The sequence below is a fragment of the Heptranchias perlo genome, chromosome 40 (genome assembly GCF_035084215.1).
Source record: "Heptranchias perlo isolate sHepPer1 chromosome 40, sHepPer1.hap1, whole genome shotgun sequence".
In the NCBI taxonomy this organism is placed as follows: domain Eukaryota; kingdom Metazoa; phylum Chordata; class Chondrichthyes; order Hexanchiformes; family Hexanchidae; genus Heptranchias; species Heptranchias perlo.
The window spans coordinates 8,127,666-8,141,934 of NC_090364.1; the positions used below are offsets into that span (position 1 = coordinate 8,127,666).

The 14,269-nt window shown below is 52.4% G+C and overlaps 1 protein-coding gene across 1 annotated transcript in view; it reads right to left on the reverse strand.

The window, feature by feature from the left end:
* Positions 1 to 14,269, reverse strand: part of LOC137305358 (serine/threonine-protein kinase BRSK2-like) — a 134,688-nt gene that overhangs the window by 42,009 nt on the left and 78,410 nt on the right. The window contains exons 2-4 of the mRNA XM_067974194.1: positions 6,082 to 6,176; positions 3,050 to 3,135; positions 93 to 233 (exon numbers count right to left, since the gene is read on the reverse strand). Coding sequence (XP_067830295.1) covers positions 93 to 233; positions 3,050 to 3,135; positions 6,082 to 6,176 — 322 coding nt within the window. The remainder of the gene's footprint in view (positions 1 to 92; positions 234 to 3,049; positions 3,136 to 6,081; positions 6,177 to 14,269) is intronic.

Below are 14,269 nucleotides of genomic sequence, written 5' to 3' on the forward strand. Positions count from 1 at the left end.
CCTTGGTGTCGGATATGCTGTTGTAAAGGAACAGGAGAGGAAGGGAAAAAATTGCAGGGAGAAAACATTACATCCATAAAAATGCTCTTTACCATATGGAGTGACTGTGACAGAAATCCAGTGCGGATATAATTTGTCGGAAGAATTTGCGAGCTTCTTTCGGTGTCAATCTTCCCTTTTTGACAAGGTAATCAAACAGTTCCCCTCCGGACACATGTTCTAACACTAAGTACCTGAAAGAAGAAAAGAAAATTCAATCAAAGTGAAAACACTACAGAACATGTAACTTCACAAAATTAGTCACCTCAACATATTCTGGCGGGTTCCACTGTGTAGGGATGAGGTTTACCAATTGAGAGGCGACTGGCCCCAGATCCCCACACATCCTGCACCAGTGGCCCTTACCAACACACTGAGAAGCTGCTCCCTAAAGGCCCCTGCACCAGTGACCCTTAGCAACACACTGAGAGGTCCTGTCTCCAGGCTCCTGCACCAGTGGCCCTGAGCAACACACTGAGAGGCCTCCTGCACCAGTGGCCCTTAGCAACACACTGAGAGGCCTCCTGCACCAGTGGCCCTTAGCAACACACTGAGAGGCTCTGTCTCCAGGCTCCTGCACCAGTGGCCCTTAGCAACACACTGAGAGGCCTCCTGCACCAGTGACCCTTAGCAACACACTGAGAGGCTTCCTGCACCAGTGACCCTTAGCAACACACTGAGAGGCTCTGTCTCCAGGCTCCTGCACCAGTGGCCCTTAGCAACACACTGAGAGGCCTCCTGCACCAGTGACCCTTAGCAACACACTGAAAGGCTCTGTCTCCAGGCTCCTGCACCAGTGGCCCTTAGCAACACACTGAGAGGCCTCCTGCACCAGTGACCCTTAGCAACACACTGAGAGGCTTCCTGCACCAGTGACCCTTAGCAACACACTGAAAGGCTCTGTCTCCAGGCTCCTGTACCAGTGGCCCTTAGCAACACACTGAGAGGCTTCCTGCACCAGTGACCCTTAGCAACACACTGAGAGGCCGCTGCCTTTCTCCTCCCACTTAATTTTCTTTCCCTTTCTCCCCATCTGTGTCAAAGGTGCTGACTCTTGCTGAAATATGGTTGCCGTGGTGCTAACCACCCTCCAGTAACTCACCCAAGTGGCCATCCTTCTTGTGGGAGCCCTGAGTGTGAGTGATGGCGCGGTACTTGACGATGGAGGGTATCACAGCTGAGTCTGATCTTGTTCGCGCACACACACACACACACACACACACACACGTATATTATCCAACAGGAATCACTGGATAGCAATCAGGAGCAGGAATCCCGATTGACTTTTCCCTTTCTAACCCTGAGATGTCAAAGTCGATTGTGGCCTAGTTCAATTAGAGTTGACGCAGCTCAGACCAAGGATGGACTGTATGACTCAGGTCTGCAGCAGGCAGTACCTTTACCCATGACGCCAACAAGGCAGCTCATTCCTGGTATACTAAGCAGACAATGTCTAGTAAGCCTTAAGAGAAGAACAGTGAGACCATTGTCTCTAGGTGTCTCAACCATTCAGATTGGACCAGAAAGTCCATTACAGAGCCCAGGCTTTTGAACTCATGACTTTCCTGGTTTGGATGGCTCATATTTCCACTGGGATCATTAACCCACTGGGCTTTACTGTGCAGAACTTGCATTTCTCAGAAAAAAATCACCAGAAATTAGAAATTTTACACAATTGAACCATTTGATATCAAGTTCACGTCTCTGCATCCCAGCCCTTCAAGGAAGAGAGAGAGGGAGGAAGAGGAAGGGAGAGAGAGCAAAGGAGGAAGCCAGGGAGGAAGAAAGGAAAGGGGGAGGAGGAAGGAAGGAAAAAAAGTAGAAAGGGAGGGACGAAGGGAGGAAGGATGGAAGGAAGATAATTTCCTCTTGAATTATGGAGACATTGCTTTCAAAAATGAATCAACTCCAGCCAGATAAGCGTGAGAGAAACAAACAGAAGGAGAAGCAGCAAAATGTGCGGAGCTTCAAGAACATTCAGGATGGATATTATTGTTATTGTGAACTCAATATTTTACGACTTAAACTGGAAGAGGAGTGGGTGGAATGGTGGCTCAGACACAAGCCTTTCACTTGAGGCCAAGTGTTTAAATTCAGCCTGGACTGGTGAGATGAAAGGCTCCTCTGTCCGCTGGCTGCAAGGAGTCTGTGTGAATCGGGTTTGGGGGCAATCTCGATCCAATTCCCAGTGGGATTGGGCTCACAGCACAGAACCTCTCTGAGCGAAGTTACCAATTTAACCCCCTAACCGGCGCCTAAATTTGGCAAACCCGCTCCGAGAGGCCACAGGATTGGTAGTGGGAGATCCTGGGTTTGGAACCTGGTCTAGGAATCTCCTCAGAGCTGCCCCCGCTCCCTCACCGTAACATCACCATGTTCACCGACAGCGGAGCGGGAGCAGGGCTGAGGAAATTCCCAGCCCTGGTGTTGGGACTGAGGCACACTGTAGGGAGAGCTTTAAAGAAAGAAAATTTATTTATTTATATAGCGCCTTTCATGACCTCAGGACACCCCAAAGTGCTTTACAGCCAATGAATTACTTATGAAGTGTTGTCATGTAGGAAACACGGCAGCCAATTTGCGCACAGCAAGCTCCCACAAACGGCAATGACCAGATAATCTGAAGCTCCCACAAACGGCAATGACCAGATAATCTGTTTCTCGTGATGTTGGTTGAGGGATAAATATTGGCCAGGGACTCCCCTGCTCTTCTTCAAATAGTGGCCGTGGGATCTTTTACGTCCACCTGAGAGGGCAGACGGGGCCTCGGTTTAACATCACCTCTGACAGTGCAGCACTCCCTCAGTACGACACTGGGAATGTCGGCCTGGATTAAATCTCCGAGGTGGGGTTTGAAACCCACCAACATTCTGGCTTCAAGAGGCGAGTGTGCTACCCACTGAGCCACAGGTGCCTGAAGTGGGCAAGTGTTCTACTCCCTGGCACTAACATCCCTCACAAAGATTAGCAGAAGATTCACCGTAAAGCAAGTGAAATATATAATACCTACAAATATTTCTTATTTTCATAAACGTCGTGGAGCTTCAGTACGTGAGGGTGTTCGATCAGCTTCAAAATGGCAATCTCCCGTTCGACCTGCGGACAAAAACCGTAAAGGAAGACCGTCATGCCCACTGATTCGATCCTGGTATAGAGGACGGGGATAGCGCTCAGTGTTGGAGCGTGAATACATAGGAACAGGAGGAGGCCATTCAGCCCCTCGAGCCTGCTCCGCCATTCCACTAGATCATGGCTGATCTGCACCTCAACTCCATTTTCCCCCCTTTGCTCCGTATCCCTCGATACCCTCGCCCAACAAAAATCCGTCTCGCTCAGCCTTGAAAGCTCCGATTGACCCCCAGAGCCCACAACCTTTTGGGGGAGAGGAATTCCAGATTTCTACTACCCTTTGTGTGAAAAAGTGCCTCCTGATTTTGCTCCTGAGTGGCCTCGCTCTAATTTTTAAGGTTATGCCCCCTTTGTTCTTGAGGAAATCGTTTCTCCGTATCGACCCTATTGATCAGATCACCCCTCAATCTCCTAAACTCAAGGGAATACAAGCCAAGTTTATGCAACCTGTCCTCATAATTTAATCTTCGAAACCCCGGTATTGTTCTGTTGAATCTGCGCTGCACTCCCTCCAAGGCCAAAGCATCCTTCCTGAGGTGCGATGCCCAGAACTGAGCTCAATATTCCAGAGGGGGAGGGGGTGATACAGGTTTCATCGCCCCCCCATCCCCCCGACCCTGTCCATTTATAGCGCTGTTTATGGGGATCCTAAGCTGCAGACAGGGAAAGCCGGAAGCAAGTCAAGGCTCTCATTTTATTTTCCTTCAGACTCTTGAGTGTCTGGGCCTTGAAGGTTTCCACCAGCTCATTGCCCTGCTGCTGCGCGTGCTCATGAAATTTCCCTGCCGCTGGAATCTGCTGCTCCATTTAACCCCTGACCCTTCCAGCCCCGCCCTTTAAGGTGCTGCTGTGAAGGGCGTGTGCCGAGCCGGATTTGCCGCCCTCCCCAAACGGGCCAGCTCGCTATCTAGCGCTGGCAGCTCGCCCGTTCTATCGCGACGAGGCGCCAAAAATCGATCGGGCCTCCCGCTGACGTCGTCGGTCGGGCGGAACTCACCCTCGGGTTGGGGGGGGGGGGGGGGCGGAGAGAGACGGGTGAGCAACCTGCCCCCCCTCCCCCCTTAGCAACTGCCCGGCCCCCCGGGTATTATTTTCCCCCTCCCACCTTTAATTCTCCTCAAGCCACCGACGTAACCGGTTCTGCCGCCGCTCCCCGTTATCTCACCCGTTTGTCATGCACGATCCCAGGCAGCGAACATCGGCACGCTATTTGACCATGGAGGGCATCGCAGCCAACAGCAACAACTTGCATTTATTTAGCGCCTTTAACGGAGTGAAACGTCCCAAGACATTTCACAGGAGCGTTAGTCAGGCACATGAGGAGACATTAGGACAGGTGACCAAACACTCGGTCAAAGAGGTAGGTTTTAAGAAGCATCGTAATGGAGGAGAGAGAGGTGGCAAGTTTTCGGGAGGGAATTCCAGAGCTTAGTCCTTACCCAATTTTTCCAGCAGGATAGTGATAAGGGGGCTGAAACCCTGGCTGGTTTTCCCCCTCCGCCTTCGCCCAGGGACACTGGGGTTAACCCCACACACACACACTGTGGATTAAACCCGTGACTGTCTAGGTCTGTGAAGTTCAGTTACTCTCTGGGCAATATATTTAGCAACTGAGCCATTGGGGGGGAGGGTGAAACATCCTTAATAGTCCTTTTATTATCTGATCTTGGGATTTGCGTTTATTGTCCATCTGCCTGTTGCCCCTGAGAAGGTGGTGGTGGGCCTTCTGCTTGAACTGCTGCGGTCCGTGTGGGGATGCTGTCAGGTAGGGAATTTCAAGATTTTGACCCAGTAACAATGAATGATATATGTCCAAAACTCTGCTGCCCGTATCCTAACTCGCAGCAAGTCCCGTTCACCCTTCGCCCCTTGTGCTCGCTGACCTACACTGGCTCCCGTGCCGGCCACGCCTCGAATTTAAAATGCTCATTCTTACGTACAAATCCCTCCCTGGCCTCCACCCCTCCCTATCTCTGTAAACTCTTCCAGCCCTACTACTCGGCCCTAGGTCGCGAGGTGACCAGGAGAAATGACGGCCTTGTACCTGCCTAGCGGGTAAAGCTACTGTCCTGTGTGCTACTGAGCTGTATAATTCAAAAGGTCCCAGGGCTTTGCTGGACTGACCCAAGGAGGCAGTGGTGTCACTAATATTGGCCTCAGTGCTCCTGGGCTTCTAAGAGGAAAAGAAATCAGCCAGGGTCCCCCCTTCCTGATTACCATCCCCTGATTCCTGCTGGTAACATGTGCCGTTTGGCCCAGGATCTGGTTTGACTGTGATGCTTCCTTGGTTGATTAACCTGCCAACCATCACTGACTGGGCTCATATATGAAGAAAGTCATTCGGATGGAAGGCATACTAACACCTGTAGGACCTTACCCAGCAAGGGGATCGACACTTTCCACAGAAGCATGGAAGTCTTCAACCGGAAGGAGGCCATTCGGCCCATTGCATGTGTGCTGGTTCTTTGCTACAGCAATTCAAAACTAATTCCCCTGCCTACCTTTCTCTTCCTATAGCCTTGTATCTGCTTCAAATATTTATTTTATATTCCTTTAAAAGATGAAATGGTCTGTGCCTCAACCATTGGCAAAACATCCCACATGCCAATAACCCTCTGAATAAATAAATTTCCCCTAACCCCACTCCTCACTCTCTTAGTGATAACTTTAAATCCATGACACCTCGCCACTGACTCCCCAACCTGAGGAAATTGATTTTTTCCCTATTCACTCGATCGAAACCTTTCATAATTTAAAAAAACCTCTATTAAAACCTCCTCTTAGTCTCATCTGCTCCGGTAGAAATAGGAGAGAAGGGAATAAAACTGAACCAGAAAGAAATGAAAATGGGCGAGCAACTTTGAAATGAACAAACTGTCCAGCGGGTGGGATTTTACTAATGACGATTCTCACCTTCATGAGGACAGACTCGGTCAATTTCTCCCGGTTCACGATCTTTATTGCGACCTTCTGTCCTGTAATACAGTGAATCCCAAGCTTTACCAGCCCTGTAACGGAAAACAAGAGAAAAACACATTACAAATACACTTTGTTTATTTACTCACTCGAGGATTCTGGTCTAGAGGATCAGTAACTCTGCTCCTCCCAGTTACTCAAGAGGTTCTGGGCGTTGTTGATGGACCGCTCCATTTTGAAGAGAACTTCTCTTTAAATCTGCTTCAAAGTTACTACAAGAAGAACAGAATTTGTCAACGGACGAAACTGTGTGAATTTTCTTTCCCTTTTATTCTGCAAACCCCAATTTTCTCCCCTCTTCTCCTCAAGGGTTTGGCGGGAGTTCCGCAGAAGCGAGATTTCCTCCCGCACTTCACCCAAGTGAGCCTGCGCAGGGCGTCTCGGCAGCTCGATAGGCTGTGGGAGGGCATCACCGCCAAGCCCAATTCTGTGCCCGCCCAATGCCCGATGAGCATCTTCCAGAAGGGGTCACTGGTCAGTGGCTGATTTTCCCCTTCCATTGTCCAGCAACACTGAAGCCAGTTGTACCTCCCTGACCAAAAGCAGCGGACTGAGTGCAGACTGGGGAATAAACCTGGGAACCTTCCTAATCAGCATGTGGTACTATACCATGTCAAGCCTTTACTACTAGGCCATCAGGGGGGAGCTTTCTCCTTTCTTTCTGAGTCATTTTCCTCCGTCGTTCTTCCTTCACCCACTGGCTGCACAGGTGAGTAACCTGCTCCCTCCGACCGGCCGAGAGAGGGGGGCCATGAGGCCCCAGGCTGTGAGGAGAGACCAGGCCTCTGCACACTGCTAGTCCAACCATGGCGCGGTGCGCGTCAGCGAGTGAGGGGGATCGCTGCCCAGATTCCAGGTTCTCAGCCGCGCCCTATCCAACGAGTGTGTTTTACTCCCAGGGAATTTGAAGTGCGGGGGAGTTCTCCCTGGTGTCCTAGCCAACATTTATCCCTCAACCAACACCTAAAAGAACCCCAGATTATCTGGTCATTTATTTCATTGCTGTTTGTGGGAGCTTGCTGTGCACAAATTGGCTGCCGTGTTTCCTACGGCAGTGACTGGACTTCAAAAGTACTTAATTGGCTATTAAGCACTTTGGGACATCCTGAGGTCATGAAACGCACTACATAAATACAAATCTTTCTTTCCTCTTATATTGGTGCACTCTCTCCTATACTCTCTCTCTCCTCCCCCCTCCTATAATGGGTCAAGTCTCTCTCTGTCTTACGCTGTCTCTCTCCCTCCCTCTCTCTGTCTGAAAATGGCTTTCTCTCTCTCTCTCTCTCTCTCCCCCCCTAACTGTCTGTCTGTCTCTCTCTCCCATATACTGGGTCTCCCTGTCAGTCTGTCTCTCGTCCCCCCGTATATTGGGTCACCCTCTGTCTCTCCTTGTCCCTGTCATATATTGGGCTCTTGCCTCTTGCTCTCTCTCACTCATACACTTTCCCTCCATACCGGCCACTTTCCCCTCGTCCCTCCTATCCCGACTTGTAACGTCAAACAGCTGGGAACAAGATACCCGCGAGAAGAAAGGACGAAAGGGTTAATCTCTTGCGCTGGGAAGCAAAGTGGAAAGGGTTAATCCCTTTTCCTGGGGGAAGGCTCTCCAAGTAACTAAGATTAACTGGGCGAAAGGGTTAACAATCCACCAGAGTCGATGCTCAGCTGTCAACAGCTATTCAAAATTAAATTAAATATAAACGGATTGTCTCCTCCACGTCATTAGGGGAAACGAGGGCAGATGAAGATTGGAATGGCCTGTGCCCAGGCTGCTGAAATATCTACTCTGCATCCTATCCAAATGAGATTAATCTGCTCCCCAGATAGCTCAAAGCAGAGAGATTGCAAGACAGCGTTCCCTCTCTGTACTCTTCAAATCAGATTGGGCAAAAAAAAAGATACCAGAGCGGGAAAAATTAACCCCTACAAATTGTTGGCCTGTTTCAGCGAGATGTTTCTGGGCGTTGTTTTTATAACGGAGGCAGAGCTTGGTCCCGAAGTAACAGAGCAGCTCGACAGCGCTCTCCGTTCTCCGTGGCGAATCGAAGGAGTACGTTCCCGCGTTCGAACAACGCGCACTAAAACCCTACTGGTTCGCCGGCGATTTGACCTGCTGCGAATCGAAGGGTGTCGCACGCTGCAATTAGAGAAATCACTGAAAAAAAATCGCAAACTTGCTCATCCGCCCAGCTGGAAAGTAACTAATTGCACCGCCAAAGAGGTACTCTTAAAAATACCAGGTCGAAACTAAGTTTTAAAAGCGCAGTTAGTCTTAATAAAACAACTAAAAGTTAAATTTTAAAAATGTGGAGTTGCATAATACTCCTTATTTTCATAGTTTTTGGTCTTTTAAAAAAAAATTAAAAATTATTTTTTACATTTCCCTTCTGTCTCTTTAATTTAATTCAATTATTTCTTTGGCTTTTTATTTAAAAAAAATTAAATTTTTATTTACAATGACATCCAGAATACTAACTTTAATGAATGAAGTCTGCTTGCCTGCTGGTGGGGGGGACTTCTCTTCCTGACAGATTTTGTGTCTTCCATTCTCACAGACTGTTCCCTGTGCATCAACTCACGCTGCTCAGAGGCTGAGTTGATAGCGTACAATTTTTTAAAGGTTCAAAATCAAGCAAGTTAACGCCACAGAGCCCGCAGTAAGTACATTCGTTAATTTAATTTGCAGGAGCTCGCCGCTCTGCACAAGTCCTGTCCATCGTCTTTCACTCCAGAGACTTGAGCGCACAACCCAGACCGACACTCCCGGTGCAGTACTGAGGGAGGTGCTGCACTGTCGGAGTGCCGTCTTTCGGATGAGACGTTAAACCGAGGCCCCCGTCTGCCCTCACGGGTGGATGTAAAAGATCCCACGGCCACTATTTCGAAGAAGAGCAGGGGGAATTCTCCCCGGTGTTCTGGCCAATATTTATCCCTCAACCAACATCACTAAACAGCCCATCTGGTCATTCATTTCACTGCTGTTTGTGGATCTTGCTGTGCGCAAACTGCCGCGTTTCCTACATTACAACAGTGACTACACTTCAAAAGTACTTCATTGGCTGTAAAGCGCTTTGGTGAGGACTTCCCTGAGGTTGTGAAAGGTGCTATATAAATGCAAGAAGGTCTTTCTTACTTTCTGCAAAAGGGACCTGGGTACGTCTGAAGTCTGACTCTAAGTTGAAAGCAGGGGAGAGAACATAATGGACATTCAACCAGTTCTCAAGTGTAGCATTAGAGGTGAAACTTCTTTATGCTAATTAATATTAAGTGCTAATTCTACTATTTTTTTCCATGAACTATTGATGTATGGTTTAGATTCTGGAAGCTTCTAGATACCTCACTCAGGCACCAAGACATGGCGACAACCTACTCTGCGCTCGGTCTTGTTACAGTGTGAAGATCAGAGGCCTGAGAGCAGATTAATTACCAATGGGTACGAATCTCTTCCTGAATCAGGCCCCACCTGGGCTGGGGTGAGGATTTTATTATCTTGGGGAGTTGGTGAGTACTTTTCCTTTTTTAAAAAACTTTAGATCCTTCTATTGGTCTGAGGGGATCGTTCCTTCTTGATTTCTCTTCCCTGAGCTATTCTTCCACAGGCACCTGCTTCAATTGGGCACTCTTCGTCTGTGAGCCCAGATAGCAAGGTTAGGTAGGCCATTCAACCACGGAGAGCATCGCGGCAAAGCCTGAGAGCGGGAATATGGTATTGAGACAGAGGATCAGCCATGAGCATATTGAATGGCGGAGCAGGCACGAGGGGGCCGAATGGCCTACTCCTGCTCCTATTTTCTATGTTTTTCTATGGATCAGGTGCATTTTCCAGCAAGTATCACTGCACAGGAGGGGAATACCTGACTTATTTTCCCTTCCCTAGTCTAGGAGAGGTGGGGGGGACCCTAAGGCTTAATGTGTCCTGACCATCACAAATGAATGAAATAAGCTAACTCAGCACCGGCGAGGGACTGAACCTGGGGCCTTCCAGTTCTCAGTACCAAGAAAGACAGCACCGTTCTCCTCTTCCTGCTTCTTCCTCTCTTCCCCATCTCCTCCTCTCACCCCCTCCCCCCATCTCCTTCTCTCTCCCTCCCCTCATCACCCACACACCCCCCCCCCCACACCAACCACACCACCACTCAACACCAACACACACCCCCCACATCACCTTCAACCCCCACCCCCAACACCTCACCCACCCCACCCTCAACACACACACCCACCCCCAACACCTCCCTCCCCCCACCCCAACACCAACACACCCACCCCCACAACACACACCACCCCACACACCAACACACCCCCCCCACACACCATCACAACCCACCCCCCACACCAACACACCCCACCCCTCACACCAACACACCCCACCCCCCACACCACTCACCCCACCCCCCACACCAACACCACCCCACCCCCCAACACCTCACACCCCCCCCTCAACACCATCACACCCCTCCCCCAACACCAACACACCCACCCCACACACCTTCACACTCACCCCCCACACCAACTTCACCACCTCCCCCACACCAACACACCCCACCCCCCACCCACCTCACCCCACCCCACACCCTACTCACCCCTCCCCCCACACCAACACACCCCACCCCTCACACCAACTCACCCACCCCTCATCTCCCAACACACCCCACCCCCCCAACCCAACACACCCCTCCCCACCACACCAACACACCCCCACCCCCAACACCAACACACCCCACCCCACACACCAACACACCCCACCCCCAACCTACTCACCCCACCCCTCACCCTCTCACCCTCCCCTCATCACCTCTCCCCTCCCCCCATCTCCTTCTCTCTCCTCCCCTCATCTCCATCTCTCCCCACCCCCCAACTCCTACTCTCCCCTCCCCACACTCCTCTCACCCCTCCCCATCTCCTTCCTCCCCCTCCCCTCATCTCCTACTCACTCCACCCCTCATCACCATCTCACCCACCCCCCCATACCCTCTCTCTCCCCTCCCCTCATCTCCTTCTCTCCCACCCCCCATCTCCTTCTCCCCTCCCCTCCTCATCTCCTTCTCTCCCCTCCCCCATCTCCTTCTCTCCCCCTCCCCTCATCTCCTTCTCTCCCCTCCCCTCATCTCCTTCTCCCCTCCCCTCATCTCCTTCTCTCTCCTCCCCCCATCACCTTCTCTCTCCTCCCCCCATCTCCTTCTCTCTCCTCCCCCCATCTCCTTCTCTCCCCTCCCCCCCATCTCCTTCTCTCCCCTCCCCTCATCTCCTCTCTCCCCTCCCCCATCTCCTTCTCTCCCCTCCCCTCATCTCCTTCTCTTCCCCTCCCCTCAATCTCCTTCTCTCCCCTCCCTCATCTCCTTCTCTCCCCACCCCCCATCTCCTTCTCTCCCCTCCCCCCATCTCCTTCTCTCCCCTCCCCTCATCTCCTTCTCTCCCCTCCCCCATCTCCTTCTCTCCCCTCCCCCATCTCCTTCTCTCCCCTCCCCCCATCTCCTTCTCTCCCCTCCCCTCATCTCCTTCTCTCCCCTCCCCCCATCTCCTTCTCTCCCTCCCCTCATCTCCTTCTCTCCCCTCCCCCATCTCCTTCTCTCCCCTCCCTCCATCTCCTTCTCTCCCCTCCCCCCATCTCCTTCTCTCCCTCCCCATCTCCTTCTCTCCCCTCCCCTCATCTCCTTCTCTCCTATCTCCTTCTCTCCCCTCCCCTCATCTCCTTCTCTCCCTCCCCTCATCTCCTTCTCTCCCCTCCCCACATCTCCTCTCACACCAACTCCCCACACTATCAATCAATCCCTCTCTCCCTCCCCACCATCTCCTCTCTCCTCCTCCCCTCACCCCACTCCACCCACCCAACACCTCAACACACTCTCAACTCCCCACACACACTCAACCCCACCCCACCCAACCTCCATCAACCCCTCACCCTCACTCCTCACTCACACCACCCCAACTCACACAACTCACACCTCCCCCACACACCAACACACACCACCCCCAACACAAACCCCTCCCCAACTCAACACACCACCCCCATCACCACTCTCCCCTCCCCATCTCCTTCTCTCCCCTCCCCCATCTCCTCTCTCCCTCCCCCATCTCCTCTCCCCTCCCCATCTCCTTCTCTCCCCTCCCCCATCTCCTCTCTCCCTCCCCTCATCTCTTCTCTCCCCTCCCCCATCTCCTTCTCTCCCCTCCCTCATCTCCTCTCTCCCCTCCCATCTCCTTCTCTCCCCTCCCCCTCATCTCCTTCTCTCCCCTCCCCCATCTCCTTCTCTCCCCTCCCCTCTCCTCCCCATCTCCTTCTCTCCCCTCCCCCCATCTCCTCTCCCCCCTCCCCCCATCTCCTTCTCTCCCCTCCCCCATCTCCTTCTCTCCCCTCCCCTCATCTCCTTCTCTCCCTCCCCTCATCTCCTTCTCTCCCCTCCCCTCATCTCCTTCTCTCTCCTCCCCCCATCTCCTTCTCTCCCCTCCCCTCATCTCCTTCTCTCTCCTCCCCTCATCTCCTTCTCTCCCCTCCCCCCATCTCCTTCTCTCCCCTCCCCTCATCTCCTTCTCTCCCCTCCCCCATCTCCTTCTCTCCCCTCCCCTCATCTCCTTCTCTCTCCCCTCATCTCCTTCTCTCCTCCTATCAGCTGAGCCACTGGGGGAGGAAGGGGGGGGGGGCGAGGCCTACACTGCGAGTGCTCCACCCTCGGCCCCCCCCCACCCCCATGTAACCGGCGTGGGGTTAGTGGTGGGGGAGAGGAGCAGGACCACACCTCAAAGTCTGTCTCTGCGACCCCTCTGTCAGAAAAGATTACCACGTCCCTGTGTGACTGCTCCTGCACGGATTATCTTTTATGTTTACACATTCCTCTGCTGGCTGAAAACATGGATTTCAGAAATTGTTGCCGTGTTAAGAAAAAAGAAAATTCCAAGCAGCTAATCGTGTGATCTGAGATCTCACCGTGGAACGTTTGGGTTATTGTGACCCTCGGGTTAAGGCCCTGGCCCACTTTCACCCGGGTTTGTCAATAAAAGTAACAGGCGTGCTTCTACACAGTCCTCGAGTGGAGTGCGGCCTAGCTCGCTCTCTGGGTGGATCAGATTTCAGAAAAAAACATTCCTGAAGGAAGGTGCTGTCAGGTTTCTCTCCATCTCCCCTTCCTTTTCCCTTCCTGGTTATCTCTCCCCTCCCCCCCACCCCATATCCTTCTCTCTCCTCTCCCCATCTCCTTCTCTCTCCCCTCCCCCATCTCCTTCTCTCTCCTCTCCCCATCTCCTTCTCTCTCCTCTCCCCATCTCCTTCTCTCTCCCTCCCCCATCTCCTTCTCTCTCCCCTCCCCCCCATCTCCTTCTCTCTCCTCTTCCAGCTTCTCTCTCCCCTCCCCCATCTCCTTCCCACTCCCCTCCCCATCTCCTTCTCTCTCCCCCCCCATCTCCTTCTCTCTCCCCCCGCCATCTCCTTCTCTCTCCCCCCCCCCATATCCTTCTCTCTCCTCTTCCAGCTTCTCTCTCCCCTCCCCCATCTCCTTCTCACTCCCCTCCCCCATCTCCTTCTCTCTCCCCTCCCCCATCTCCTTCTCTCTCCCCTCCTCCATCTCCTTCTCTCTCCCTCCCCCATCTCCTTCTCTCTCCCCTCCCCCCCCATCTCCTTCTCTCTCCTCTTCCAGCTTCTCTCTCCCCTCCCCCATCTCCTTCCCACTCCCCTCCCCATCTCCTTCTCTCTCCCCCCCATCTCCTTCTCTCTCCCCCCGCCATCTCCTTCTCTCTCTCCCCCCATATCCTTCTCTCTCCTCTTCCAGCTTCTCTCTCCCCTCCCCCATCTCCTTCTCACTCCCCTCCCCCATCTCCTTCTCTCTCCCCTCCATCTCCTTCTCTCTCCCCTCCTCCATCTCCTTCTCTCTCCCCCCCCCATCTCCTTCTCTCTCCCCCCGCCATCTCCTTCTCTCTCCCCTCCCCATATCCTTCTCTCTCCTCTTCCAGCTTCTCTCTCCCCTCCCCATCTCCTTCTCACTCCCCTCCCCCCATCTCCTTTTCACTCCCCTCCCCCCATCTCCTTCTCTCTCTTCTTCCTGCTTCTCCCCCCCCATCTCCTCCTCTCTCCGCTTCCCCATCCCCTTCCCCCATTTCCTTCTCTTCCCTTTCCTCGTCTCCATCTCCGTCCTTT